The sequence below is a fragment of the Poecilia reticulata genome, chromosome 3 (assembly GCF_904066995.2).
Source record: "Poecilia reticulata chromosome 3, P_reticulata-male-v2, whole genome shotgun sequence".
NCBI lineage: Eukaryota > Metazoa > Chordata > Actinopteri > Cyprinodontiformes > Poeciliidae > Poecilia > Poecilia reticulata.
In genome coordinates this window covers 18,626,701-18,652,959 of record NC_088832.1, presented here as the reverse complement: position 1 = coordinate 18,652,959, position 26,259 = coordinate 18,626,701, and the positions used below count along the sequence as shown (strand labels likewise).

Sequence of the window (26,259 nt, the reverse complement as noted above, 5' to 3'; positions counted from 1 at the left end):
ATAATTTGTTATGGCAAAAACCAATTAATTTTAATCCACATAACTTCCCAATTGATCATTATCCACAATTATTTGTTGAAGCCTTATTTTCTCTCCTGCCTAATTAAAGGTTGTGGCAGAAGAAAATAATTCAGTCGTTGGCATGCTGGCATGTGCACAGCTGAGAACTTGTAAATTAATCACCCACCGTTGTTTGCTCTTGCTTGTGCATCTGTAAATATAAATCACTGAACCTGCAAGTAGGCAATTTATGGGCTAAATTTGCATCGCTTTCACTTACGAAGTTATCATTTGTGCCACCGCAAAGCCAACCTAAATGTGCGCACGTTAATCAAATATCACTAAAAGAAAAAAAAAAAAAGACCTTTGAGAACCTAAAATATTAAATCAGATTGTCTAAGATTACAAAAAAATAGGTCATGTTTATTTTCTTCCATTTACATCAATTGTTAAAAGAAGCATGAGATAGAAGAACAAAGACAATGGTTACAATTTATCCACAGCTGCTTTATATTTCAGCTAGGGACGCGCCAATCAACTGGGCACAGTTCAGAATCAGATGTTCTTTCTTGACCGTCTGCTTTTTCCTCTATTCCTTAAATGCAACAAAATAACTCCCCCCATTTTCAGTCTTTAAACACACCAACAACCGACATGTACTTTTTTTTTTTTAGACAAATAAAAGCCAGATAAAGGTAACACATGCAAGCTAAATGTTTTTTGTTTTTTTTAGCGTTTGCATTTTCTGTTGCTACTTTTATCAAAGAATCTGCACCACGTCTCGTCTTGCAACGCTTTATCAATTAAGAGGAGAAAAAAATTGGCATCATCCAGGAAAATCCTGATCGGTGCATTTTTAATCTCAGCCACCTGAGAGAGCAGGGAAATGAGTCCATCAAAATGATTCTGTTGAAAACTATTTTTCTTCAGCACAAATTACAAAGCAAAAGGTTTGTTTGTGTTTGTGTGTGTTTTTTTTTTAAAACAAGATCCATGAAACTGTAACAGTTAACATGAAGCAGTAGCAATGCTGCGGCGCTCTTCTTTGCTGGAGCGAGTTCAACACCAAGAGGGAAAAAAAGGTCAACCATCAAAGCCTGCATGACAGTTGTGTGCGTTGCGATCCAGCTGTGTGGGACAGTACAGTTCGAATGACGCTTTCAGTCTGTGGAGAAGAACAAACACTGCTCCACCCACCACACAAGAACTACTACATAAACACAAAAGAAGCAACGCTGAATTTGTTTTTTTTTTTAGTCTCTGACAACAGAATTAAAAAAAAGGTTTTAATACAACATCTAGTGTAAAATAACTTTTTGTCAAGCAGGCAAATGTCGATGTTGAGCATATAAAAAGAGAAAGAATATAAAATCAGTGGGTCTTGTGTTCCTTTAGTATCATGTGGCTGCTGAAGGTGGAGGGAGGCTCAGCGTTGTTTAGGACTCATACAAGCCTTATGCAAGTTCTCACTCTTGTGGCCTACACATGAACTGCAGAAGAGACGGGAGGGAGATGGAAAATGAAATGCTTTTTTTTTGTTTTTGTTTTTTTTTTTTGTTGCGCTAGTGTGGTCCAGATTTGAATGGCAGCGTCTTCTAAGAAGTCAAGGTGAGTTTTTACAGTCCAAAGCGGGCCGGGGTGCGTCTGGGAGTCATGGGTGCCTCCTCTTTTCTCCCTGGTGTGCAGATTTTCACTGCCCTAAATCAAGAAAGAGGGAGAAGAAAATAGCGCATGAGACATTTATTTACTGAAATAAAGTCATATTTGTCTGCCTGCTTCGTTCTTCAATCCAAATGTTTCTTGCATTAAAGACCAGACCGGAGATTCAGAAAATAAGTGAGGAGGAAGAGGAGGAGGCTGTTTTTGTGCAGCAGGATGGGAACATTTGAGCAGCAGGACAGGAGAGTGAAAAGGCAAGAGTGGCGTCTCAGTGGAAAGTGTTGGGACATGGACTCTGATGTCTCTGACAAAACAATCCATCATCTTTAATTACGTGACAATGACACTGCCCACACTCTCCCTCGTCTCTCCCTCTTGCCTTCATACATGTAGCAATTACACCATCAGGGCTTAACCTCCTTTCTGCCACTGGGGGCTTTTTCCACCAAAGCTATTCTTGTGATATTCTGGGACCCCCTTAATAACTTGGCAGCCGTTCTCTCTGAGCTTCACCATTAATAACAGGCTGAATTAGCCGAACAGCAGCAAATGTGTCTCATCGTCCAGCGTTTTGTTTTAAAACCTGATTTCTGTGAGTTTAAGTCAAATTTCAGGCGTTTTAAAATCTGTTATGACCTAAATAAAGACCTAATAGATTATAAAACCTACGTCTAACTTAATGCATCAATTCAACTTTCTGTTTTTCTGTACATGTCTAAAGTGACTGCACAGTGCGACAACTGATACCTTTCTACAGTCTATTGCTTCTCTACATCGTGGGGCTTGTAGTGTAAGAGCCAACTTCCGCAGTAGGAACTACAAACGTTCAAAGGTTGGGATAGACAAACATCTCTCTTACACTACAAGCACTACTGGGAGCGATTAATGAACAAATACTAATCAGCAAATGACATTAAAACATCTGCAGAGGTTTCCTGAGGCGTCCTGGGTCAGGAGCTCTACACTCAGAAACCAACTGTTCAATCCAAATCCATTCATAAAAAGTTTAAAAGAAGGAAAAAGTGCACCAGTTTTCATCGTCTGTAAAGCGTAATCATCAAAAGGCGCAGAAATAAAGGTGTTTAAATAATCTATGCAATAAATAAGTTTCACTTTTTGAAAAGATTGAAATTGTTTATGATATTGGATTTCTAATCACATTTTATCGATTTTCCAAGTGCCAAAATATTCCCACCCTTTGTCGCTCCTGGTTACTTTGGGAGATTGTTGTGGATCCCTCAATAGAAAAAAAATACTCCACAACTGAGCACACATCTCCCTCCTTAAGCGTTGCAACACCGGGTAGGAATGTATCCAATACTGTCACAGAAATGCCTAATTTGCCTTTTCAAAATCAATTCACATCCATTTAAGATTTTACTGTACCCCTCTTGACATTGATAAATAAATTAAATTCAATTTCAATGAATTCAACTGAATTAAATGAAAAAAATGTATATTTCTACTTGTGCAAACATTGTTGGTACAATTAGTGATTACAAGTTGAATCACATTTAAAAGAATCTCCCTTTAAATCTGGTCCAAAACTACAAAGGCCTCATTTCCCTTTCGTCACACAGAATGGTTCTGTATTTGAGCCCAGCTCTAGTCACTGGGCTGTTTACCAACTGATAGCAGGAAGAATGATGATGATGATGAGCAGCTGCCGGATCAAGGGAAACCAGATCAAATATTCCATCCTGGTAACATTGAGCTCAAACAGAGAGACCTGCAGGAGGACAAAGGAACCAACACACACCCGAGAGAGCTTTCAACTTTATTACCAACTTCCCCCGCTTAAATCTAATTTTTAATCCTAAGACTCCAGTGTGATTATTTCCAACGTATCCGTCACACTAAACTCGGAGCAGATAAACCAGCTGATTAATTAACAGTAAAAGTTCTTTTTAAATCAGTCTTTATAGCCCCATTTCTCTGTGTGAGGCTCGCAGATGGGTGTGAAATTAATTTTTTGGTTTAATTTGAAAACGAACGTTCCCCTCTCCTTTTCTCTGTTCTGCTGTGGCACAATTTAAATTGCTGCAGTAATGGGGGTCAGCCCGGAGTCAATATTATTTCTTTTTGTCTCGTCTGGAGGGACCAGAGGTGAGACAAGCTCATCACGAAGAGTGAGGAAGGTGGAGTCGAGAGAGTGGGAGAGGAGGAAGGCGACGCCGGGGGTGGAGACGTGGGGAGGCAGAGAGGAAGGTAAATTAAACCGTTCTAATCTCGACAGTGCGTGGCAAATGAGAGGCCGAGAGAGAGGAACGCCGGCTGGCTCACGGCCGTGCGGCGAAGACGCTTCGCTTACCTCACGCTGCAGGTGTTGCTCTTCTTCTCCTGCTCCTCTCGACGCGCCCTCAGCTGCTCCTGAGCCAGGACCATCTCCTGCTCCATGTTGCTCAGCTCCTCCTTGGCCCGCCGACGGTTCTCCTGCAGGAGAACAGGACGGGCGGAGGAGCACAGGAAGTGTTATTGTGTCAGCGGGCGGAGGAGCAAAACGCTCCGCTGTGAAACCAGCGTTTCGGCACTTATGTAAGGGTTACTTTGAGAGAGTCCTCCCAACAAGACATTTGACACTATTCTCAGACCCGTTCTTCACCCTGTAGGGCAACAGCAAGGCTTCACTGCAACTGCGTCTCCTTAACATGGTGGATGTTGACCCTTGAATTACTCTACAGCTGTTATAATATCCTCCAAATTTCCCAGATACAATTTTTTGGGACCACCAGTGCAAAGCAAGACCAACTAAAAAACACTCTATAGAATCAAAACGATGAACTGTTGACCCCGCAGCCCATCCTATGTAATCAGTTCTCTGTTTGGTTACAGATGTTTGATGGTAAAATAGAGACCGACTCGGTATGAAAGTAATGTTTGGGAGTTTAGACTAAATGTAAAGCAGGACTGCCCAGTAACAGGAAAACATGGGATACGGGATAATGCTTGATGAACTGTTGTTAGAGAAGTGGCAAGAAAAACACGTCAGATTTCGATCAACTGGTTTATTTATTGAATTTCAAGCTTCAATGAAATTCAATAATGTGATATATTGTGAAGCCCTACTGTAGAGGATATTAAGAGAAGTGAAAGATGCACATATTAAATCTTTATGCAACTATTTGAACGTCCTTTTCCAAATCCATAGTTTCCAACGACCACTGTGATTCCACGACATCCTGATTGCAGGAATTCATAAAATATTTCATGTAAGAGGAAAGAGCTCCCATTCCTCTACATCCAACTTCACCATGTCTGTATAGATTTACTTTCTTGGGCAATGATCTTCTCATGTTGAGAGAAGATAGGATAGTAAGCCTCTCCTAACCCTAAACCCTAATATACCTTTGTAATTAAGAGGATTTATATTTTTGTCAAAACTGATCACAACCCTTACACATATGTAGGAATTTGCTCCACAAGGGACGTGTGAAAGTTTCCTGTTTATAAATGATATACCGATGAAGTCACAAATAAACAGTCCTGCCATCATTTGGGAGACAGAATATCCTTACACACCTTCACCGATAGAAAAATATCTACAAACACTTTTACTTCTGTATTGCACCTTATGCCAAATTTGGAAGCACATGAGCATCGACCTTTCCCAAACGTACCTGTCTGCTCTTTCCTGCGTGTTTGATGCTGTAAAACATGGGTCCCAGCTCCGCCAGCCACTCTCCGTCCACAGCAGTAACACACTGCATGTACTCCTGCGAAACACAGCGCACGATTCAACGTCAACGACGTCTACAACTGATGTCTGTAACTTTACTGCTCTTTTGCTTTTCGCATGTGTTTTTACCTTTGTGGTCATCACGAGCTCATGGTAGATGATGTAGTCGGGGGTGTAGCCCATACCGAACAGGGAGCTGGTGGGGTGGAGGTGGCATGGCATGCCTGTCCTCACGTTCACATATTCACCGATGCCCTGTGAACAAATATATGCATGAATAACAAACTGCAATACAAGAGTCTGTGCTGGAGTTTAAATGTGCCTGCATCATCTGAGGGTGCAACCGTGAGGTCAAAGCAGAGCAGGTCATGCGGGCTAATTTGCTGCTCAACTCGGCTTCGACAGCAGAAGAAGAAGAAAAGAAAAAGAAAAAAATCTAAAGTATATCCAAGTTTAATATGATTGCTTGGTTTGGCTGGCTACTCGTAAGTCAAACTGAAAACCGTGATTATATAGTCATGACTTTAAATCCCCTTTCAGATTTTAGCGTTGTATTAATGTGAGGCCAGGGGGGATATTTCACCACTCTGTAATTATGCTGCTATAAATCTGCCACAACTGGCCGCCGCTGGGCAGAACATATTAACTGAGGAGAACCCGGAGCGCAGAGAGTACCTTGAGCTTGGCTGCCTGGTGGAAGTAAGCAGCACAGATACACTTTCTGATGATGTCCCAGTCCGAGCCACAGGACATGAGGTTCATCTTCTGCTGAACCATGATGTCCTTTAACTGGGAACGCACCTCGCGCACCTGAACAAAAAATAAATAAAAATACAATAAATAAAGGAAACGCATTGTGAGTGGAAGTAAAAGAAATTCAAATGGCTAACAACAGATAAAAATCTACACTGGCTATATGGTGTTATAAAAGCACTACATGTGAAAGTCACATGAAATGGGCTGGAAATGGAAGTATTCACAAATTAATCTGTACAATTCACACATAAAAATATTGTTCAGTGGGAATTTAACAAGTCTGGATGAATAACACGCAAATCTGACCTTGCGCATGGCCTTGGTGTGGATGAAGTGATCATTGCACCAGATGCTGGAATAATTGTTGTTCTTCCACTGCATGTAGACGTTCAGGTATGTGAGGTGGTCGCTCTCGGGGACTGAGAACTTCTCCCTCACCTGGTCGCTTTCCTCCTCGCGACCCTGGAGAGGCAAAAACGTTTTTAGTGGTAGAACTAGGACGGGGCGATGATGCCTCAGACGTACCAGACGTATCATCCGTTGTTCCAGTTGAGCTGGAACTTTTAGCCATCTATATGAAACTCACTCAGATTTAATTTTATTATTATTATTATTGTTTTGTTTTTTTGTTTTTTATTCTAGTCGGCTTACTTACAATAATTTGGAAACAAAATTTGGATAGTCTTAATTTTTTCTCTCAATCATTCTAATCTTCACTAAAGTTAAGTGAAATAAATTGTGTGATTCTAAAGTTGCTCTTTGCCCAGAGTCTCAATTATGTATTTACAGTCTGGTTACCAAAAAAAAAAAAAAAAAGCTACTAAACCATTTTTCTCCTCTTCACAAGATTAAAACCTCTCATACTTTTTACTCCATACACATATCAACCACCGGGCATTTTTTTACTTGAATAAAACTTAGATCAGCATTTCAGATGTCATTTTGTTATTCCTTCGGGGGGGGGGGGGGGGGGGGGGGGGTTGTTCAGCTATACTTGTGTTGTAGTCCTTGGAAAATGAATTGGTCAAAATTAGATGAACAGTAACAGCCTTATCTGTGCATCTCTAAAAACATGTGTTCGTTTTGGACGTGAGTCACAAAAGCACATTTGTGTGAGTAAGAATTGAAACACTTTTCTGTTGCGACATCTTGAAACATATCACAAATATACTTAAAGCTCTGATAAACGCCTAAGAGTGGTCGTAATTTTTGCAGCCCTATATAAAACTATCCAAGGCTTCACTTTTCAAGCTGTCTGAATCTGAATTTTATCAGACAAAAAAAAGGTCAAAATAGATCTGAATCTGAGGAGGGAATAAAAACAGCCACACAAATAAAATTCAAAAGCACACGCAGATTTGTTGCTATTCTGCACTAAAGGTGAACAGATTAACAGATTTAGTGAACAATGTGTGACAATCACTTGTGCATTCATCGCTAAAATTACCTCCCCTAAGTAGTCACACACACACAAAAGACACACTTAATCTGCATTACTGCAAATTCATCCTCAAATGTATGCCTGTTGGGTCATAACACACAATATATGACGAAATGTGTTCCTCTGGTTGTTTTCTTTTGTCTGAGTCTCACTTTTAGTTCAAACAAATAGAAAGCTACTAAACACCAGCTAGCAAAGCACAAACCTTAGGTCTGTAAAAGATGGCTGGCACAGACAACATGGAGACGATGATGAGGATGTCTGCACTGCAGCCCATGTCACAGGACACAATGAGCATCTTTGAGAGGGCGGGGTCGAGTGGAAACTCCACCATCAGACGCCCGGTTGGGGTCAGAGCACCTGAAGAAGAAAATAAAAACAGGTACAACATTACAAGTGTGAAAAGGAATGTGGAAAAATGCTGGAGAGACAAACATTAAGAAGACTGACAAGCTTCTTTTCGATCTAAAATCTGCTGGCATAAAGGAAGCATCACCATTACGTGACATTGAGCTATCGGAACGACAGGAGAGAAGGAACTGCTGACGGCTTAAAATACTTTTGGCAATAAAAAAAACCCCACGAGATTAAAAACTTTACCGTTTCTGATTCAAATGATTAAACGAAAGAGTCTAAGAAGCTTATGATGAGGAAAAGCAAAGTAGCAGAGCAGCCAGTTTAGGGCAGGTAAGCCTTAATCAGAGATAATCTGCTGTTAACACACCATACAGAGAATCATCAAAAGTCTCCTCTTATTCTCAAATCCCTAAATCCCCAGGAATCTGGCTAAGGATGAGATAGAACTGAGACCCAACCAGTCAAATAAAACACGGGATCAGAAAACTAGGCAATTACTCCACTGGCTGAACTTCACGACTAACTCCTGCAGGAACCGTCTGTGGAGTCAGCATCATAGCCGCAGCATCATTACCAGTCTGTGGAAACCCAAAGTGCCACTCAGAGGAGGAAATAAACCCTAAACATCTCAAACTTTATATCATCATCATTAGTAGCATTTCCCCTGCTTACTGTATATTTACAGCCAACTACAAGGATGAATATGTTCATGCTAAAAATGTTTAATTACAATAATCATACTGCTACCAAACTATCATTAGTAAATTTAAATTGAAAGATTACAGAAATGTTAATTAGCAAAGTTAACAGACACTATTAATACAGGAAGAGGCAAATCTATTCCCTCCTGGGCATTTAAGTTTCAGTGTTTTTTTTGTTGAATGTTGTCATACGTTTAGTCTCACAAAAAAGATCAAATGTTTGCGAAAGACGGCCAAATCCTCCTGGTCTGGACATGAAGAGAACAAGATAAGTGCAGTATCACTGACAGCCACTAGAGGTCATCTGCAAGCCATCTTTTCTCAAATAAAATGCCACGTGAATAAATTGCTCCCATGATTCAGCTTATAGTTCAGCTGAATCATCGTGTTAGTGGTCACTTTCCAGTCCACTAAATGAAAATTAGATCATAAGATGATTTATAATTTTTTTTTGTCAAATCACTTCAACTACCACTTTCCAGTTCAAAACTTTTACCCAAACAGGATTTATGTTCTGCAAAAATATTTAAATAGCGAAAAACACAGTTTCAAATAACATGTGTAACATTGTAGTGACAGAATAAGGTATTTATTAGAGGTTTATTGTTGTATTGGTCTGTAATTTCTCTGCAGTCATACTGGAAAAATGAAGTTCCTATTTCTATTTCTTGGTCTGAACCAGTGGAAGACGTGTCTTAAAAACAAAAGCTGAAAGAAGCAACTGATTCGGTTCAGTTTTTCCAAGCGAAGCCAGCGGTGACCCACCTGTGTTGTCCAGAGCTCCCAGGATCCAGAGCTGGTACATGGAGTTGAGCATGTTGTCCTCAGGCGGTGGGTCCATGAAGTGGAACAGGAGCAGGTCCTGGACCCCCAGAGACTTCAGCAGCAGCACCACATTGGCCAGGTTGGTTCTCTGGATCTCTGGGATGGTGGTGGTCAGCATCTCATTCTTATAGGCGCTCTGAGTGTAAAGCCTGTGTGGAGAAGAAACCACCAAATAAACTTTACCACGGCGGAGGACCTCGTACTGTTACGTATAAACCTGCATCGTGATCATTATACCAGAGCAACAGATATCAAATTAGATCTAATGCAACGTCAGATTCATAAAGCTGCAATTTATTAAAAGTCACACAATAACCTGTTTACATCTCTGCTATTCTTTTCACCGATTTGTTTTTACTTTTTGTTTTTAGCAAATAATGTCTTTTTGTACAAATATACAACACAGTTGGTTAGTTTTTCTATTATATAACTTGTACAGTTTGAAAAATCTGCATCTACAGCTGTTTCATAACTGTAAAGTTTTCGTACATTGTATTCTGTATATTCTATTTTTGTTTTGATAATCATTACCAAATTTAAGGCATATCTGTGTACTTTCTCTTTGGTGATTATACACTGGATTTCCCCACCAATGTTCTATTCTAATGATATGTTATAAGGTCTGAATGTTTCATGTGTGAATCCCCACCCACCCAGAATGTGTGTGACGCCTCACAGCGTCACACGCTTTCACAGCAACTCAAACACATCAGATGTGCTTAGGTTGTTAGCTTTCTGGAAGGGCAAGGGGGTGAGATTTATTATAAAATATGAACTTTCAAATGCAAAATACATGATATCAGTGTCACTTAGTCTTTTCTGTAGGCAAAAGAGATAAGACCCCTGTGACATATTTGCGCAGTTTAACTAGATAAAAATCCTCAGGGAATCAATGCCCTCTCTCTTCTCTGCATTTACATCAAACAATCATATAGGGAACCAAATAGTTACATTTGATTCACACGTCTTAGTAAGAAAGAAATCGCAATTAAACCCCATTCCCTACATTATTTACAAGTCATTTCGCTCTACAAGATTAGAACAAATAACATTTACATTTATATGCTTGAAACGCTTCAACAAGTTCTACTAGGAAAAGAAAGTGGCAACTTTAAAAAACAAGAATTAAAAAGCTAAGCAGCAATTTCAGCTCAATGGCTACATGAGTTGCAGGTCCCCTTTAAGAGCTGGCGAAACGTTAGTCACCTGTAACACTGTCCGGGTCCGGTACGTCCGGCTCGGCCGGAGCGCTGGTTGGCATTAGCCTGACTGATGGGGTAAACCTGGAGAGCGTCCATACCGATCCGAGGGTTGAAAACCTGTCAGATTTAAAAAGATTTCATAAAGAGGCGAGTGAGTCATTCATGCTGAATATTGTCTCTATTAACACTGTACACAAAAGGAGCAAAAAAATGGCATCCAGGCTGTATGTACCTTAAGTTTGCAATAGCCTGAATCCACAACGAACATGATCCCATCCACAGTGAGCGACGTCTCTGCGATGTTTGTGGCAACAATGCATTTTCTAACACCATCTGGAGCCTTACGGCGCAAGAGCAAAATAAAGTCAATACAAAGAAAAAGCGGCACACAATAAAACTAATCGGCTGTGGTGACTGATGCGAACCTTCTGGAAGATCTTCGCTTGCAGATCAGAAGGAAGTTGTGAGTAAATGGGCAGCACAGCCAGAGGGGGAGCGTTCTCCAAGTCTTCCAGGCGTTCCACGATCTGATCCGATGTCACCTGCAGGGACGACGAGATCACACGCAAGCTGCAGATACGACTACAACAAAATGTACGTGTAAAACAGCCGCTTTAAAGTCAGAGTTTGAAGAAGTTAAATTGTGTTTCACCAATGGAAGAAATGTGTTTGAAACCTCTTAACTTGTCAGTAACAAAAAGGGTGTAATTAATAAATAATAGCATCTGATGCATCACAGCTGCCAGATAATTTACCTCGATATCTTCCTGTCCAGGCATAAAGATCAAGATGTCTCCCACCATCCCACTGAGGTGGATCTGCAGAGCCTGCTTCACTGCAGCCTCGACATAGTCCTCCTGTGGGGTCTACACAACGCCAAATAAAGTCAAAATAAATCATAAAAACAAATGACGTTAAGAGCCAACTCGAACATTCTTCTAATTCACACCCTAACAAAAGGTAATTTTCTAAATTGAAATATTTTCCACTTTTCACCAAAGAAAAGATGAAGATGAATCAGGCATGCCGACCAATGCGATACATTTCAAATTGAAGAACAATGTATTCTGTGCTAAAGTTAGAAGTTCCAACTTTTTTTCTTTTAAGAAAATTACAAATGAACAGGAATTTCTGCTCTTGATTACAGTCGGTAAAAATGCGTTGTGTGAAAATTTGAGATTTTAACATACCTTGCTGAACAATATGTCAACTGGAAATGTTCTCCCTGGAATATGGAAAATAGGCACATTGCCAAAAAACGCTGCAAATTTGTCTGAGTCCATAGTAGCAGAGGTCACGATGAGCTTCAAGTCGGTTCGTCGAGATACAACCTGGCGTGAAACAGCGAACATGACTGGAATTAGAGCTGAACATTTCAAAAGAAAGTTTTTTTTTAAAAATCTGCACATTATATGTTTTTTTGTGACGTTAACAGTACTGACCTCCCGCAGCAGGCCAAACAGCACATCTGTATTGAGGGAGCGTTCGTGAGCCTCGTCCATAATAACTGCACTGTAGTGGTCCAGGTCCGACTCCCGCAGAGACTCCCTGAGCAGAATCCCGTCAGTCATGTACTTTATCATCGTTTTCTCCGAAGTGCAGTCCTCAAAGCGGATTGCGTATCCGACCTATAAGGAAGGAGTATTCAAGATGTTTTCTTCCTTCACCAAATCAGATGATTCCACAAGGTAAGTAGTGAAAATTGTGTGATGTTTGTATTTAAATAAGAAGAATAACAATCTATTTCCATGTTTCCCATCATTCCATCATTTTTCTTACTATGATCTTCATTCTGTTCACACGCCAAAGCACCACAAAATGTAGTTTCCTTTTCCACCACTAGATGGCAGTATCGCATTACAATAACTACTTAAAAAAGTATATGGCTCAAATTTATGAGACAAATTATAAAATTAACATTTTTTGAGAAGCTTAATTGTTGCTATGCAATGCAAATATCTATGAATGGCTGCCGCTTTCATTTCTAATAGAATATATCACAATTATTGAACACAGATTGAGGACTTTTGAGTTCTGACAAACTTAAAAAAAATTAAACATCAGATTGAGACATGACTAAAAAGAAATAATAAAGCAGTTTCCAGGGACAATGTCTAACTTCATAATACTAGATATTATTCTTTAAATATTTTTACTTATTATAAAAAAAGGTTAATTGAGAAAGCTGTGTAGCCATCTAAAACATAAATGGAAGCAGGCATTAAGTGCAGCTTCCGTAGAAGCGTAAACTCTCCAAATTCTGATGATATCCTGAACCTAGACTCTTTTAGCTGCTTATTTTTTCTTTCTTTCTTCATCAGTAGAAATGCTGGTACTTTCATCTGAAGGCCCGACAGAAACAACCTGCATTCAAGTCTAAACCTGGAAAAAAAAATTGGTTCCTGGATATTTAAACCAGCTTTCTGTTCCCACGACAAGCCCAACCCACTCTGCATCCTGTGAGAAAGCAGCATGAGGGAAACGTCAGTGCGATGACGTAGAGCCAGGTTCTGTCTCACCTCCTCTCCAAGGTTGGTGCCGATCTCCTCGCTGACTCTCTTGGCCACACTCATGGCGGCCACTCGTCGGGGCTGAGTGCAACCCACCATCCCGTAGCGAGTGTAGCCGTCTTCATGCAGGTACTGAGTCAGCTGGGTGGTCTTACCGCTACCCGTTTCCCCGACAACAATGACGATGCTGTTGTCCCTGTAGGTTGCAGTTCATGTAAGGGTGAAACGGTCGCAATAACAGAAAAGATCTGATTTAAGACAACTTTTCATAAATACCGTGGATGAAACATGACTTAAGGAGAGCAACAACAAGATTATATCCTTGAGTATCGATACCTTATGATGTTGAGAAGTTGCTGCCTGACGGCAAAGATAGGCAGGTACTGCCTCTGCTCCAGAATGCTCTTCTTCTTAGCAAAGTCACTGCTGGCTTCACTCTTCTCCTTCATGTGCTCAGCAAATTTCTGATCAGCCCTGTGGAATATGAAACAGATCATTTCTTAACATGAGAATTTTAAGAAGGTCACACAAAAATATGTTTGAAAACTAAAACTGACAGTCCATTCACCTGTAGTCTACTTTACCATCCTCTCCCACCACTTTGCCTCCAGGCTCTTCATCCTCTTTCTTCTTGATGCCCATTATATCGCCTAACTTGGTGCCTGCCAATTCCCAGTGTTTGTGCTGTGCCTGGAAAAAGATGGAAGTTTAATAAAATATCAATGGAGCCTCTAATCAAAGAAAGAATTACATTTTCTTAAAAACTCTTGGGACATTTGAAGAGAGCATCAAATGTTAAGAAAAACGTTTAACAAATATGTAGGTCACAAAAAGTGCAACAAATATTATCCAGTAATATCAATTGGTAAGAAAAGACATGAATTTAGCAAACCTTTATTTTGACATAAAAATCAACATGACAGGCAGTTCACCTACAATTAAAGGTAGCAAAAAACAAACAAATAATTTGGGGTTTGTTTCGTTTCTGAACTGCTGCTATGTATGTTGGTACACTCCTAAAAACAATCATTTACAAAATGACGTGTCTTTTCCTCGCTGTACGCCTAGATTACCTTTTTGCGCTCCTTTTGCTCACGATGTTTACGGACAAGCTGGCTTCCCTTTCGAGAGATGATGGCCATGTCAGAGGTGGGATCTTTCACAGGGACGATGGGCTCTGGCTGCATAACAAAGAAAAGAATACAAATCACACATGCATACAAAGAATGAAAAAAAATAAAAGCAATTCAACAAAAACAAAACGCCATGCAGACAACTTTTCTTTTTTAAATAAAAACACATCAGAATATTTTCTAAATTAGGTACATTCAAAAACTTTGCTGTAAATGAGACAACTTTGTTAAGCTTGTAGAGTTTCCTTTTTCCCACAAAAGCAAGTCTGAAATAGATTTTAGAAATCTCTATATGTTGAAATCTATAGAAACTGATCTAATTGTTGGTTACCTGCTTAGTGAAAACTATTCTTCCATCCAGGAAAGGAGGAACCAGATTGTGAACCAGCAGGTGAACTTTAGCAGCGTTGTCTTCCTCAAAGTCTTCATCCACCTCCAGCCTTTGCACAACACCACTGGTCAACATACGGTTCGTCTCCCAGCGTTCGTTATCCTAAAGGAAAAAATGAAGCGAATCTACAAATGAACTCAGAATTCCTGCAAAGTGTTAATGTCAAAACCTAACATATTGTCCAGACTCAGATTTTCAGATTATTCCAGCTTTTTTAGTTGGACTTTATTATCATTACAACTCATGAAACAATATAAAACTGAAGCTGACTTTATATTCAGTTGCAAAGTAAAAGACTGTTTTACTGCTTTACTGCCTTAAATTATCACAGTATAAATACAATCTGTACTAAGTAGACATACACAATCTGGCATGGGTTATCATACTTTGTATACTGATCCCTTGGCTCAAATCTTTAGATCTATTAATCCTTTTAATTTGGTTGTGAAATTTCTTTAAAAAAAAAACAAAAAACAAACAAAAAAAAACAAAACAATGGCATGTCAGTGTTTTTTTAGCATATAAAAAAAAGTTCAAGAAACACAAATTCTAAGAGTGTCTAGAGGGAGAAAGAAAAGAGAATTTTGGATAAGTGTGCTTTTATCTTTGGTCTATTATACAAACTGAATTAGTATGAAAGCATTTTATTTTTTTAAAAAAGGGAAGGAAGCCAGGTTAAACAGGCCCTCTTCCAAATTTGTACTGAAATCAAAGGAAATTAGATGTTTTTTCATTCTCAACTTTGCCATATCTATTCAAACTTGGAAAATTTTCAAATTCAAATTTAGCCCAAGTTTATCTGAAAATGTGTGGTTTTACCTCGTTGATCTGTCGCTTCTGCGCAGATATTCTTTTCTGAGTCTGTTTCTGGAGGATCTGCTCTCTCTTTTTCACATATTCTTCAGAGGTGGAGGTGAAAGGGTTGTGAAACTCATCATAGCCCTCGTCCATCATGTACCAGTCTCGGTCAGCTTGCTTTAATTCAAAACCACAATAATCGATTAAGCTTTATCATTGGCAAACAAGAAATATGCTCTGCAGTATAACTAATTTAACTAGGAAAAACGGTATAAATGTCACCTTTTGGTCCTCCTCCCACTGTTCTTTCTCGTCCTCGTTATCAAAATCTATTCCTCCCTCACCTTTTTTGCCTAAAAGGAAACAAAAATAATATTGTATAATGTTCTATCACCACATATTGCATTGAAATACAAAACAATTGAACTTGGAGAATAATACCTTTCCCTTGTGACAAACGAGGTGTGGAGCCTAAATGCTTCCTATCATTGGCCCACTCGTTGTACTTGTAGGACGGGGTGGGCAGGGGTGTGTCATCAGTGTAACGGCCTCTGACTGATCTGAAAAATCACAGAAGACAAATGTTCCTGAGCAGCTGCAAGGGGCAGGATCGCAATTAATGATCATTTTAACTTTGAAAACTAAGAAAAACTGTGAATCATGAGGAGGAAAAAAACGACAGGACTAAGATTCTCAGTCAACTGAAAAACAACTGGCCAGCGTGAAGTTAAAATAACAGTAAATGCTCAGGGTCATGCAAAATGAAATGAATGACAGTTACCTGTCCCTCCTCTCACTCTCTCGCCCAGAACGGTGGCTTCTTTCAGAGCGATCGGACTCTCTGTGAGACGGGGCAGGAGATGGAGACTCCCACTGGGAATGCCGTGAGCTGCCATAACCGCTATCGTCCTCATCCCAGTTAGATCGGGAAGGTGTGGAGCCATCTACGTAAAGACAAAATGAGTCGAGTCAAACGACTAAACAGAAACGTTTTACATTTTATTTTTGTACGAAGACAAAGAAAACGAACTAACCTCGGGGGCGATTCTGCGGTGTCGCGGGTTCGTCTCTCTTACTCCCTCTGCTGATGCGTTCGGACCAGCCGTCTCGCTGTGAGCGCTCGCTCCTCTCACCGCGTTCCGACCGGCTGCTGCTGTTGCCCCGACTGTGTCTACCGTCTCGATCATCTGTCAGAGAAAAGGGAAATTCAAGGTAAATGCGAGCAAGAAATTAAACTTTTGGATAATGTTGATCATGCAGCATAATCAACAAGTAAACAGCACAAAATGCACAAAGCACACAGATTAAGTTGGCTTTAACCAACAACTGTTTGAACTTGTTCCTCACGTTCCACACTAGACTATAATCAAATGGCTGTTCTCATTAAAAACATAAGTGGCTTTAGGAATCACCTCTTTCACTCCGTCGCTCCCTTCCTTTATCTTTGCTCCTTTCTCTGGTCTTGTCCTCCTTGGAGGAGGCAAAGACTCCCTGCTCACGCCTGTCTTTCTCCCGCTGCTCATGCCGGCGTCTGAACTCTTCGCTGACGCCTCCAGGATTGGAGGGAGTCTCAGAGCCTGTAACACGGTACTTCCTGCAGCCAAAAAAAACGATACATCAAAAGTTGCAGTTACAGTTGCAGTTACTCTGCAATATATGTAAGACTTAATCAAAACAAAACAGACATTCCTCAAAATGCTATATCTTACCTCTCCTTCTTTGTCGCACTACTTGTGTCATCATCCTCCTCATCAGACCCAGAGTCACTTTTACTTTCCTCCCAGTCTTTGTAGGAGGAAACCTTTGACTTCTTCCTGTTTCTTTCATTGCCATTAGACTCTTCTTGCTCTTTAATCTCCCGCTCCTTCCTTTTCTGCGCAGCCAGCAGGTCCAAGCCCAGCAAAGAGGTGCGTGGTGTAGGTGCCCGAAAAACATGTGGCTCTGAAGCAGCGCTCTTCTTCTTAACTATCAGACCTCCAACTTGTGCACCTGACTGAGTCCCTTCCAGCCTATGCATGGACACATCATCGTCATCCATAATCTATGGGAAAATATCAACATACAGATCAGGTGAAAATCTGCCATTCTATTTGACTTTTGGTCGTTAAAATAAAAGTGTTGCAAATTCATTTTGAAACATAAATGTAGTTAATACGCATTAACATTAGGTGTGGAGCGGCTTGAGACTGGCATGACCCAATAAACTTTAGTAATAATACCACAATCTAATGAAATCTCTACACTTACATGAAAACGGAAAACAAGTTAAGTTTCTCGCCATCCAACAGAAAGTGAGACTCTAAAGGTTGGTTCTCCAAGAAACTATGGCTCTGATTTTGTAAGAGTTAAATGTCACATGTATTTTTTTGAATTTATTCTTTTTTATTTTTATTTTTACACAAATAATTAAATCTAGACACCAAAATAAGAACAAGCGCACACACACAAACAAAACTCTCCTTCCCCCCCCAAATAAAATACTAAAGGCTCACATAGCTATATCAAATCACTAGTTAGCTTAGGGTCAGTTATAAAAAAGTCAGAATGAAGCACTGGTTTAATAACTTAGTTGCCCTTCAGTTTTTCTCAAAAACATGACACTTATCAACTTCTTAAACTCAAATACATTACATTTATTCTGCAAATTCAGTTTTTAATTGAGCTTGTAATCACTAAAATTCATTATAGTATTATTATATCACATTACTTTAATTTACCTATTCCTGCTAACCACATCATTTTAAAGTAAAACCATCTGCCTCAATTCAGCCTATTTCTGAGTAATAATGAATACACCAAGGCCACGTCTTAATAAGATGATGTAAATTCCCAGTGTCATACAAAATATAAGCATTTAGATCTACATATTAATGTTTAAAGTATTTGCTATAGCCCAGGATAAATAGCAGATGAATCGATATATCTTACCTTAGTTTGAGAAGCTAATGTTAGCTTGCCACAATAAAAGCAACAACACAGAAATAGCTACGTATTCCCTTGAGCATAAAAATCCAAAACCTCTTAAATAAAAGTCATTACTTCGTAGTACTCTAATGACAAGAACGTACAGTGGAAATACAGAATTAATGGCGTCCTGGAAAATAACTAAATCGCTTTCGTAAACCCAACGCGTATGTTTACAGTCAGGGAAGCAGCCATATTTCTCACTTTTCTTCTGCCGCTGCAGTAAGCAGAAAAGACGCGCTACTGCCACCTAACGGGCATTAGAATAAGTTGTCCAGTTGTGATACATTTGATCAGTGCTTTAAAATTAGTTTTATGGAACTTGTTTTTATAAATGAATTGAATTAATTAGTTCGTGGATATGCCACATCTTTGATAAAATGGGTTAAGACTGCGAAAAAAAAATATGACTTATGAATTTTCTTGTTGGCCCACTTCTGCTATGTATGTCCATTTCTTGTAAACCGCAGGGATCAAAAAAAGTTGTTTCTCGACATTAATAATCAATTATTCACTTCGAACTGATTAACCCTTAACACCCCGCAGATCCGCCTTTTGGAATGCACTGAAAGATACGGGAGACAAGATTCTGCCTTATCTTGTGGTTGCTTATCTGACCTATCACCAGAAGCCACATGGCTTTAACCACAGCCAGAGACTGGAAGCTTCATTTTTGTGTAATTTCATGTAATTCCTGTTGGGTTCTTTGATCAGTAGTTAAAAAGACAAACATGCCAACAAAACCGTTGCATAAGCCTAGAATAAGCCTAAATGTTGCACTTTGATTATATCAACGCACTCAATGAACCTCAAGGAGTCAGTGTACATAATCCTTAGCAGTTAGCCGGTGGTTAAGCCGGTGTGTTACTTATGCTTGTATGAAGAGGACGAACTGGGGAGATTTTAAACGACACGATAAACAGGGGAAACCGGCCCGAGTTTACTCCTTGTCAATATAAATTGACAACCATAAAGCATACCAGACACACACTACGATATAGTTGCTGATTATGTTCAGCATAAAACTTTTTTTGTCAGATTAGAGCAAAAAAAAAAAAAAAAGTCGGATTTGTTTGTATAAATCATGAACTCACATCTGAGTCACTAATATTCTTTTTAAAATGATGTACGTCACCAACCTAACACCGGCGAGCCAATTGCCTAACCGGCTAAAAAATGATGCGCACCCAGAAAAAGTGACATATCATGATCTGAAAAGGCTCAATTTGATTGGCTACAACTGAAAAAGTCACTCCGCTATTGGCCAGTCTTGATGTGTGGGCGTTGGGGTGAAATAACATAAACGTCATTGGTCTGTTTCACATGTCTGCTGATGTACCCGGTGTAAATGTTCGATAATCTTACTAAATACATCGGTCACCCGCTCTAGGTTCGTTTTCGTATCTGTTTTATATCGCTTTTGTTTGTTTATTTATGTTGTTATATCCTTGGACTCTTCTTTTATACCGTTGAACTCTTACCAAAAGGAAGAAAAGGCTCGTCTTGTTGGCTAGCCTAACACCGTGGTGGTAACAGACGGTAACAAGAGATAGAGTCTAGCTGTTTTTTCTACCCAAACATAAGAATGGGAGAGGAAATAAATGAACATACGAGCAGCGGATCTGTTAACACAAACAGTAATGAGAACAACGGAGAAACTGCTGACGGGGGAGCAAAATATTACACGTTAGAGGAGGTCCGAATGCATAATATGAGCAATGACACATGGCTAATCATCCATAATAAGATATACGACATTACAAGTTTCCTAGAGGAGGTAAGAAACACTCTATTTACATACACTAGTTTTATTTATTTTGACATCAATGTTCTATCAGGATATTTTACGCTACTTGTAGGCATGTGACGTTGTGTAAGCTTACTTCCCGAATCTCTCTTTGATAAAGTCCTGCGCTGATGTGTAAAGTTTGCTTCTTGTTCATTAATGCTGTTAACAGACAGAATGCAAAGTACTAAGTCTAACTTTTAAGTTTCCATCGAGTTTAATGAGATTGCTTTAAGCTATCTCTGTAAAATTGACTAGCACCAAGACATTTTAACGGTTAACGCTCAATATAATAGCTTTAAAGAGACAGTACCATAGTAACACGTTTATGTAACTGTCGCTCACAGGTAACTGTGCATATTCTAGCATTGTAAAACTCAATGTTGTCCGTTCAGAAATGAAGCAGATTTCTTAAAACCGTTTGTTTATGAGCGTACCTCCATTGTGTAGAGGTACGCTCCACACAATGGAGTATGTTCTTAATCACCTACCAGAAAGTATGTTTGTACATAATTACCTAGCAGAGGCGCCTTCCTTTATTGTAGTGTTTGGGCAACATTCAAAATGCAACCACTTCACCCAAACAACTTTCTTGGGATTTTGACATTACTGTTCATAATTTACGTTATGAAAGCATAATCTTATAAGGTAATGTTTTTTTTTAGATTGTTATTATTTCTCACGACATTCCCCTGCATGGTTGGGATAATTGGTCCCATCCTGGCCCTCAGGACCCACTGTCCTGCAAGTTTTTGATATGTCACACCACATTTAAACGGTCCTTGTTTGCTGCTCTCTGAATTAGCATCCAGGAGGTGAGGAGGTTTTGCTGGAGCAGGGAGGATCAGATGCCACAGAGAGCTTTGAAGATGTCGGTCATTCTACAGATGCCAGGGAGATGCTCCAGCAGTTCTACATTGGAGAGCTTCACATGGTAAGAAGACGGGTAGTTTCTTACCTTCTTTTTAGCCGTTTTTTGGTTATACCTGTGGAGTTCTATGAGTTTCCTACACAGTCATGAAACGTATGGATGCAATGGATTCAGATTAAATGCCAAACAAAACATTTAAATTGTATTTGGGGAACGAATGGCATTGCTCATCACACTGTGAGTTAAGATCTGAATTTAATCCAGGATATTTGCAGTACATATATTTGTAGTAACAATAGATTTGGAGTGATCAAAATTGATCCGTGAAGAATTGAGTCAGGAAAACTAGGGATTATTAAAATGCATATTTCACAAAAAAGGAGTCTTTTCTAATAGATTATTTTCACAGTATCAAACTACTAGTCAGTAAAAGCAAACAACTGGTCTTTGCATCACCTTCTTAATAAAATGGTAACAATTTGTCATGCGTATAGATTGTGTCATGCCTTATTTCAGGTTTTATAAGCTTTTTAAGTGTTGATTTGTCACACTCCCTCACAAGTGTATCATGTGAGCAGCAGTTTTTTGATCCTGTGAGGGACAGCAAGTTGTTTAGCACGTTTTTGATTTTTGTCTAAGTAAAATGCTAATAAAAATGTAAAAAGACTTTTCTTTTTTACATGTAATCCTATCATTTTGCTTTTAAGGCTCCACATTACATTTCTGAATCTCAAACAAAAACGTTTGTTTTCTTTAAAAAAAATCTTAGTTGGAAATTTAGAACGGTGCGCAGCTTACTGCTGATGTTTAATGAAAGGCTAAAATTGAGTCATCATTGACGAAAGGTATGATTGCACACAAACTGCTCTACCTTAGCTTCAGTTCATTTGGTGACGGTTAACAGCAAATTTATACTCAAGGCACTACAAGAAAAACATGTCTTATACTAATCAGATCAAACCACCACAATCCAAACATATAGAATAATTCAAATTCAATGACTTATATGCAGTAAAAATGTAGTTTTAAACGCAAACAATGTCAAAAAGAGCTGATTGGAGTCATCCATCCCTTCTCTTAAGCAAGTATGTGGCGACAATAGACAGTTGATTGCATTATACAACTTCTCATCCGTACCTAGCATGTAGTTTGAGTGGAAACCTGCAGAACCCAGATTAGTGTAAATGTCTCTTCTGTGATTGGATGGGGCTTGGGAGCACATTCATATGAAAACTGATTAAGTTTAATAAATGCTTACTTGCTCCAGCTACATTTACTTTTATGCTATAAAAATATTTCTTTTGTAAATACCATAGTTTTGTAAAATCTGCATGATCCTAAAAAAGTTAAGACAACATTTGTCATTGTAAATTTAATGCATCACATATCAGTTTGTAGGGGATGCATGACTGAAACTTCAACTTTCTGAATTTACGTGTATATTGAATTATTAAACAAATTATCTTAACTACTCGTTCTTATGTTAACATTATGCTTGTGTGCTGCAACATTAAAAACATTAATAGTGAATTTATGTGTTTATAGGAGGACCGGAAGAAGGAGAACACAAAGGTAGGCACCAGTCCTCTCTGATCATCCAACTTTTACATAATTAAAATTTTAGTTTTTTCAAAGATTTTGTTTGAATTCAAATAATTTCTTTTGCTGTAGGTAGCAGACGCTAAAGATGCTGGAGAATCCAGGTGAGACCGTGTGTTTTATCAGACTTTTTATTTTGAGAAGTTATAAATACTATGATTAGAAATATTTGTAAATATACGACAGATTTAATACTTAGATGTAATTGTTGTGCCTTTTTTTCAGCAGCAGTTCCTGGGCCATGTGGTTGATACCCACAGTAGCTGCAGCTGCTGTTGGCGTCCTGTATCGTTTCTTTATGTTTGAACACAAGTCTTCTTGAGAGCTTTATCTCAATCTTCTTATCTGGAGGCCTTGATTCTTATTTTTTTTTCATGCTGAACCCCCCAACAATTAACTGTTTGCATCTTCTGCTACAAGAAGAGAGAAGGAGCCATTTCATAAATATTTGTCCTTGTTTTGCTACATAGTGTGCATGAAACACAAAGTTAAAAAGATTTATTAAAAAAATATGCCTTATGCTTTTTATGTAATTATGGCATTTTTCATAAATAAATGAAAATGTGGTCCGCAAGTTAAACTTTGAAATTAATACCAACTCATTTTGTACTCAAGCGAGTTTTTTACATGTCCACAGCAAGAGACAACATGACCAGCACTATAGTGTGAAGATAGACAGCTTGACACAAAAGCAAATTAAAAGCAGACACACCTTCATTTTATTCTGCATAACTACCATATTTACTAGTCCTTTTCCATTCAGTGAGAAAAGTTACAGGATTTGATTTAGAAGGATGTGATTTTTGCTGTCTAAGCCATGTCTCATTGCATCTGTCACTTTTCTTGCAAATACAATCTGTCCAAAATATATATGTGAGGTGTTACATTTTGTTTGTTCCCTTTTTTAAATCATGGTGAAGTGTGCTATGTGATTATTTAAGACAGAACCTGCTTTCCCTCATCTCGTTATATAAAATCATTAAGTAATAATATTGCTTTAGTTCCCTTATATATATATTGAATATTAGTTAATACCTGAGATGAATCTTGAAAAAAAAAAAGTTATTTGAGTTTATCCTCCACTATGCTGATTAACTGATGTGTTTCTTTTTTCTTTATCATTCAATTCATTTTCTAAACTGGGTTACAGATAAAAATTTAGTAAAGACAAAATAGTTCACCATTAAGTTTAGCTTGTTTTATGTATTATTTGGAAACTGGGGAACTTCCTCCTCACATCTGAACCATAAATGCGGGTCTTTCAGCCTACAGCTGTTTACCACAGATCATCATAATCATCTGTTTTCAGGTCATATGTTCTGCATAGCATTTAGTTCAAGACGTCTTGAATTTGTTTTGTTTTTTTATTCACAAAAACTTCTTTAAGGATTGTGGTACTACATTTTAGCCTTTCGTTAAACGACAGTAGTAACATTTATCCTCAATTCATACTTGAAGATATCTAATGAACATTTGCTAAGATAATAGGTACATTTGTGTCATTTTGTGCTCTTTGTCATTACTGAACATCTGTTTGAACTGAGTAGAAACTTAATTACTACATTCAAATTTGTAAACAAACAAATGTTGAAATGGTAAGATGTGATTAAAGACATTTTCAAAAAAGGCTTCATCATTGACTAAACTATTATACATTAGTTCTGCCTGTGGAGTTGAGAAACCTTTGTAAAATTTTTACACTTTTTTGCAAAATCAGTTCTTTTGCAGGTCACCTTTTCAAGAAAATAAAATACTATCATAATAGAAAACTACAAAGCTTAGATTAATCACTTGTGGATTTGAATCAGCGACGCCTCGAATGTCTCGTCATCTTCACATGAATTAAACTCCGCTTTAAATATTTCATTAATCAAATTTCACCCTTTTAATTGCTGTGACAATTGTTGACAACCCTGTGGCTGCTCTCTGTGTGGACAAAAGTATTTCCAAAACGGATCATCACATAAGATACATTTTTGTTACTGAATTTACAGGTAGATCAAAATTATTCATATCCCCGTCTTTAAATTATTTTCAGTCAACCAAAAAGTTTGTTTCAGTTTAGAAATAGGACATAAATCTATCAATTGCTGTTAATGTAAAAAGTAGCATGGTGTTAGAAAATAATTATTTCGGTTTTTATTGTTGACCAACATTTTGCTCGAGTTCCAAGCCTTTGAAGTTGAATGGCCTCCTTACCATCACCCTAACCTTTAGATTCCTCCCAAGATTCTCCATACACATCTTAGTTACAAAAAAATTGTTTTGATCTTAAATCTGCTAGGATTTAACTTTGGACTTAATAATATGAAACTGATGTACCTTACCGCGCTGAACTTAGTTTTGTGTGTGTAAGCAATTTCAGCAAACCTCTCCAAGTGTCATTTAACCACCCGTTGCTTCAGTTTCCACTAAGTGATATTCAATATATTTTAGTGCACAGTTTTAAAATAATACTTCCAACATTGCATGCTTTGCCGTTTTCACTCCTTAGTCCCAGACACAGAGGGAAAGATTCAGGTCAGTTACATTCTGGTAGCTTTAGCTGGAAATCCTCAACAGCAGATGTTCAAACATTGATAAACAGACAGAATTAGTTAATGTGAGGCCTTTGTTCTGTCAAAGCTGGTAAACACAAGCGCGTTTGAAGATAAGAGGTGTTAATTCATGAATATGTACATTTATAACACGGCACATTATAAAACTCCCAACTTTGTATATAAGTAAGATGTTAAATGATTCTACAATGAGAATTGTGATAGTTCTATTCTTAGGAATAATAGACAACTATAAACTGATTTAAAAAATTAAGTTGCAACACAGAATTTGATCAACTGTTATTTTGCGCTACAAGCAGAGTTAATCCACACTTTATTTCAAATGTCATTGCTAAAACGTTCTTGTATCCTGCATTGTGTGAAGATTACATTACAACAATATAACCTTTTTATAGTCCAACCCTTCTAAAAGCAAATAACATTGTGTCCTAGATTATGTCTGTCTGCTCCTGTGAGCTACTTTCCTGGCATGTAAGTGGACTAGAGCAGGAAAAACTCATTATTGAAATAAAAGCCTTTCCATCTGCACCCTCAACAAGAGCCCTCACAGGCTGGAGTTGCTATGGCTGATAATATACACAGTAGATGTTCACGCCCAGTGATTCACCCTTTTTGTGGCTTAAAGTCACAAAAAGGGTGACTGCATGTTTTATCATTGATTCTCTGGGATATTGAACACCCAAATACAACAAACACTCATAATACTTGTAATAAAATTAATTCAGTCTTTCGGAAATTCTCTAACAATTCTGACATGTTGAATTTCGCTTGTCTGATTTGCATTATTTCATGTAACCGCAAGATGGCAGTGTAAACCCAGGATGTGTGAATGTTGCTGTTGCTTCCAGGAAAAACTACTGTATTCTCTACGGACATGGCCAATTCCGCCACTGTGCGTTTATCTGCAGGTTTTCAGTGAAAATAATGAATCCGTCATTGTCACACATGGTCTTTAAAACACTTAGTAAGGATTAAAACAGCAACTCACAAAATCGTGACTGGTATGCAACACAGAAAAAGAGCAAACACGAC

The 26,259-nt window shown here is 38.5% G+C and overlaps 2 protein-coding genes across 4 annotated transcripts; one reads left to right on the top strand and one right to left on the bottom strand.

Moving 5' to 3' along the window:
• Positions 1-402: 402 nt before the first annotated feature.
• On the bottom strand, positions 403-20,480 carry dhx38 (DEAH (Asp-Glu-Ala-His) box polypeptide 38). Of its 2 annotated transcripts, none has more exons than XM_008405331.3 (27): positions 20,297-20,480; positions 17,159-17,490; positions 16,862-17,043; positions 16,484-16,636; positions 16,231-16,393; positions 15,891-16,009; positions 15,732-15,802; positions 15,471-15,626; positions 14,592-14,753; positions 14,201-14,308; positions 13,696-13,817; positions 13,464-13,601; positions 13,137-13,323; positions 12,060-12,245; positions 11,808-11,948; positions 11,373-11,483; positions 11,043-11,159; positions 10,850-10,957; positions 10,622-10,734; positions 9,356-9,564; positions 7,738-7,892; positions 6,398-6,553; positions 6,011-6,145; positions 5,465-5,590; positions 5,277-5,372; positions 3,971-4,092; positions 403-1,698 (listed from the first exon to the last, which is right to left on the bottom strand). In XM_008405331.3, the coding sequence occupies exons 1-27, from the start codon at positions 20,354-20,356 to the stop codon at positions 1,617-1,619; spliced, it is 3,810 nt and encodes a 1,269-aa protein (XP_008403553.1). In that variant the 5' UTR covers positions 20,357-20,480; the 3' UTR covers positions 403-1,616. The 2 variants fall into 2 exon arrangements, with proteins under 2 accessions (XP_008403553.1, XP_008403554.1); XM_008405332.3 differs by lacking the exon at positions 20,297-20,480 and adding an exon at positions 18,378-18,639.
• Positions 19,697-24,297, top strand: cyb5b (cytochrome b5 type B). Of its 2 annotated transcripts, none has more exons than XM_008405333.3 (5): positions 19,697-20,190; positions 21,005-21,133; positions 22,616-22,642; positions 22,742-22,773; positions 22,895-24,297. In XM_008405333.3, the coding sequence occupies exons 1-5, from the start codon at positions 19,999-20,001 to the stop codon at positions 22,989-22,991; spliced, it is 477 nt and encodes a 158-aa protein (XP_008403555.2). In that variant the 5' UTR covers positions 19,697-19,998; the 3' UTR covers positions 22,992-24,297. The 2 variants fall into 2 exon arrangements, with proteins under 2 accessions (XP_008403555.2, XP_008403556.2); XM_008405334.3 differs by having other exon boundaries at positions 19,698-20,190; positions 22,898-24,297.
• Positions 24,298-26,259: the final 1,962 nt, after the last annotated feature.

What these genes read in the sequence shown, in the direction of transcription:
- dhx38 (XM_008405331.3), bottom strand. Translation starts at nt 20,356, where the DNA reads ATGAACAAGAAGCAAACTTTACACATCAGCGCAGGACTTTATCAAAGA. An exon ending in GATGGTAAAGTAGACTACAG is followed by an intron (nt 13,602 to 13,695) that starts GTGAATGGACTG and finishes CATATTCCACAG; the next exon opens with GGCTGATCAGAAATTTGCTG. An exon ending in CAGGCTATTGCAAACTTAAG is followed by an intron (nt 10,735 to 10,849) that starts GTACATACAGCC and finishes TAAATCTGACAG; the next exon opens with GTTTTCAACCCTCGGATCGG.
- cyb5b (XM_008405333.3), top strand. Translation starts at nt 19,999, where the DNA reads ATGGGAGAGGAAATAAATGAACATACGAGCAGCGGATCTGTTAACACA. An exon ending in TTACAAGTTTCCTAGAGGAG is followed by an intron (nt 20,191 to 21,004) that starts GTAAGAAACACT and finishes TCTCTGAATTAG; the next exon opens with CATCCAGGAGGTGAGGAGGT. An exon ending in GGAAGAAGGAGAACACAAAG is followed by an intron (nt 22,643 to 22,741) that starts GTAGGCACCAGT and finishes CTTTTGCTGTAG; the next exon opens with GTAGCAGACGCTAAAGATGC.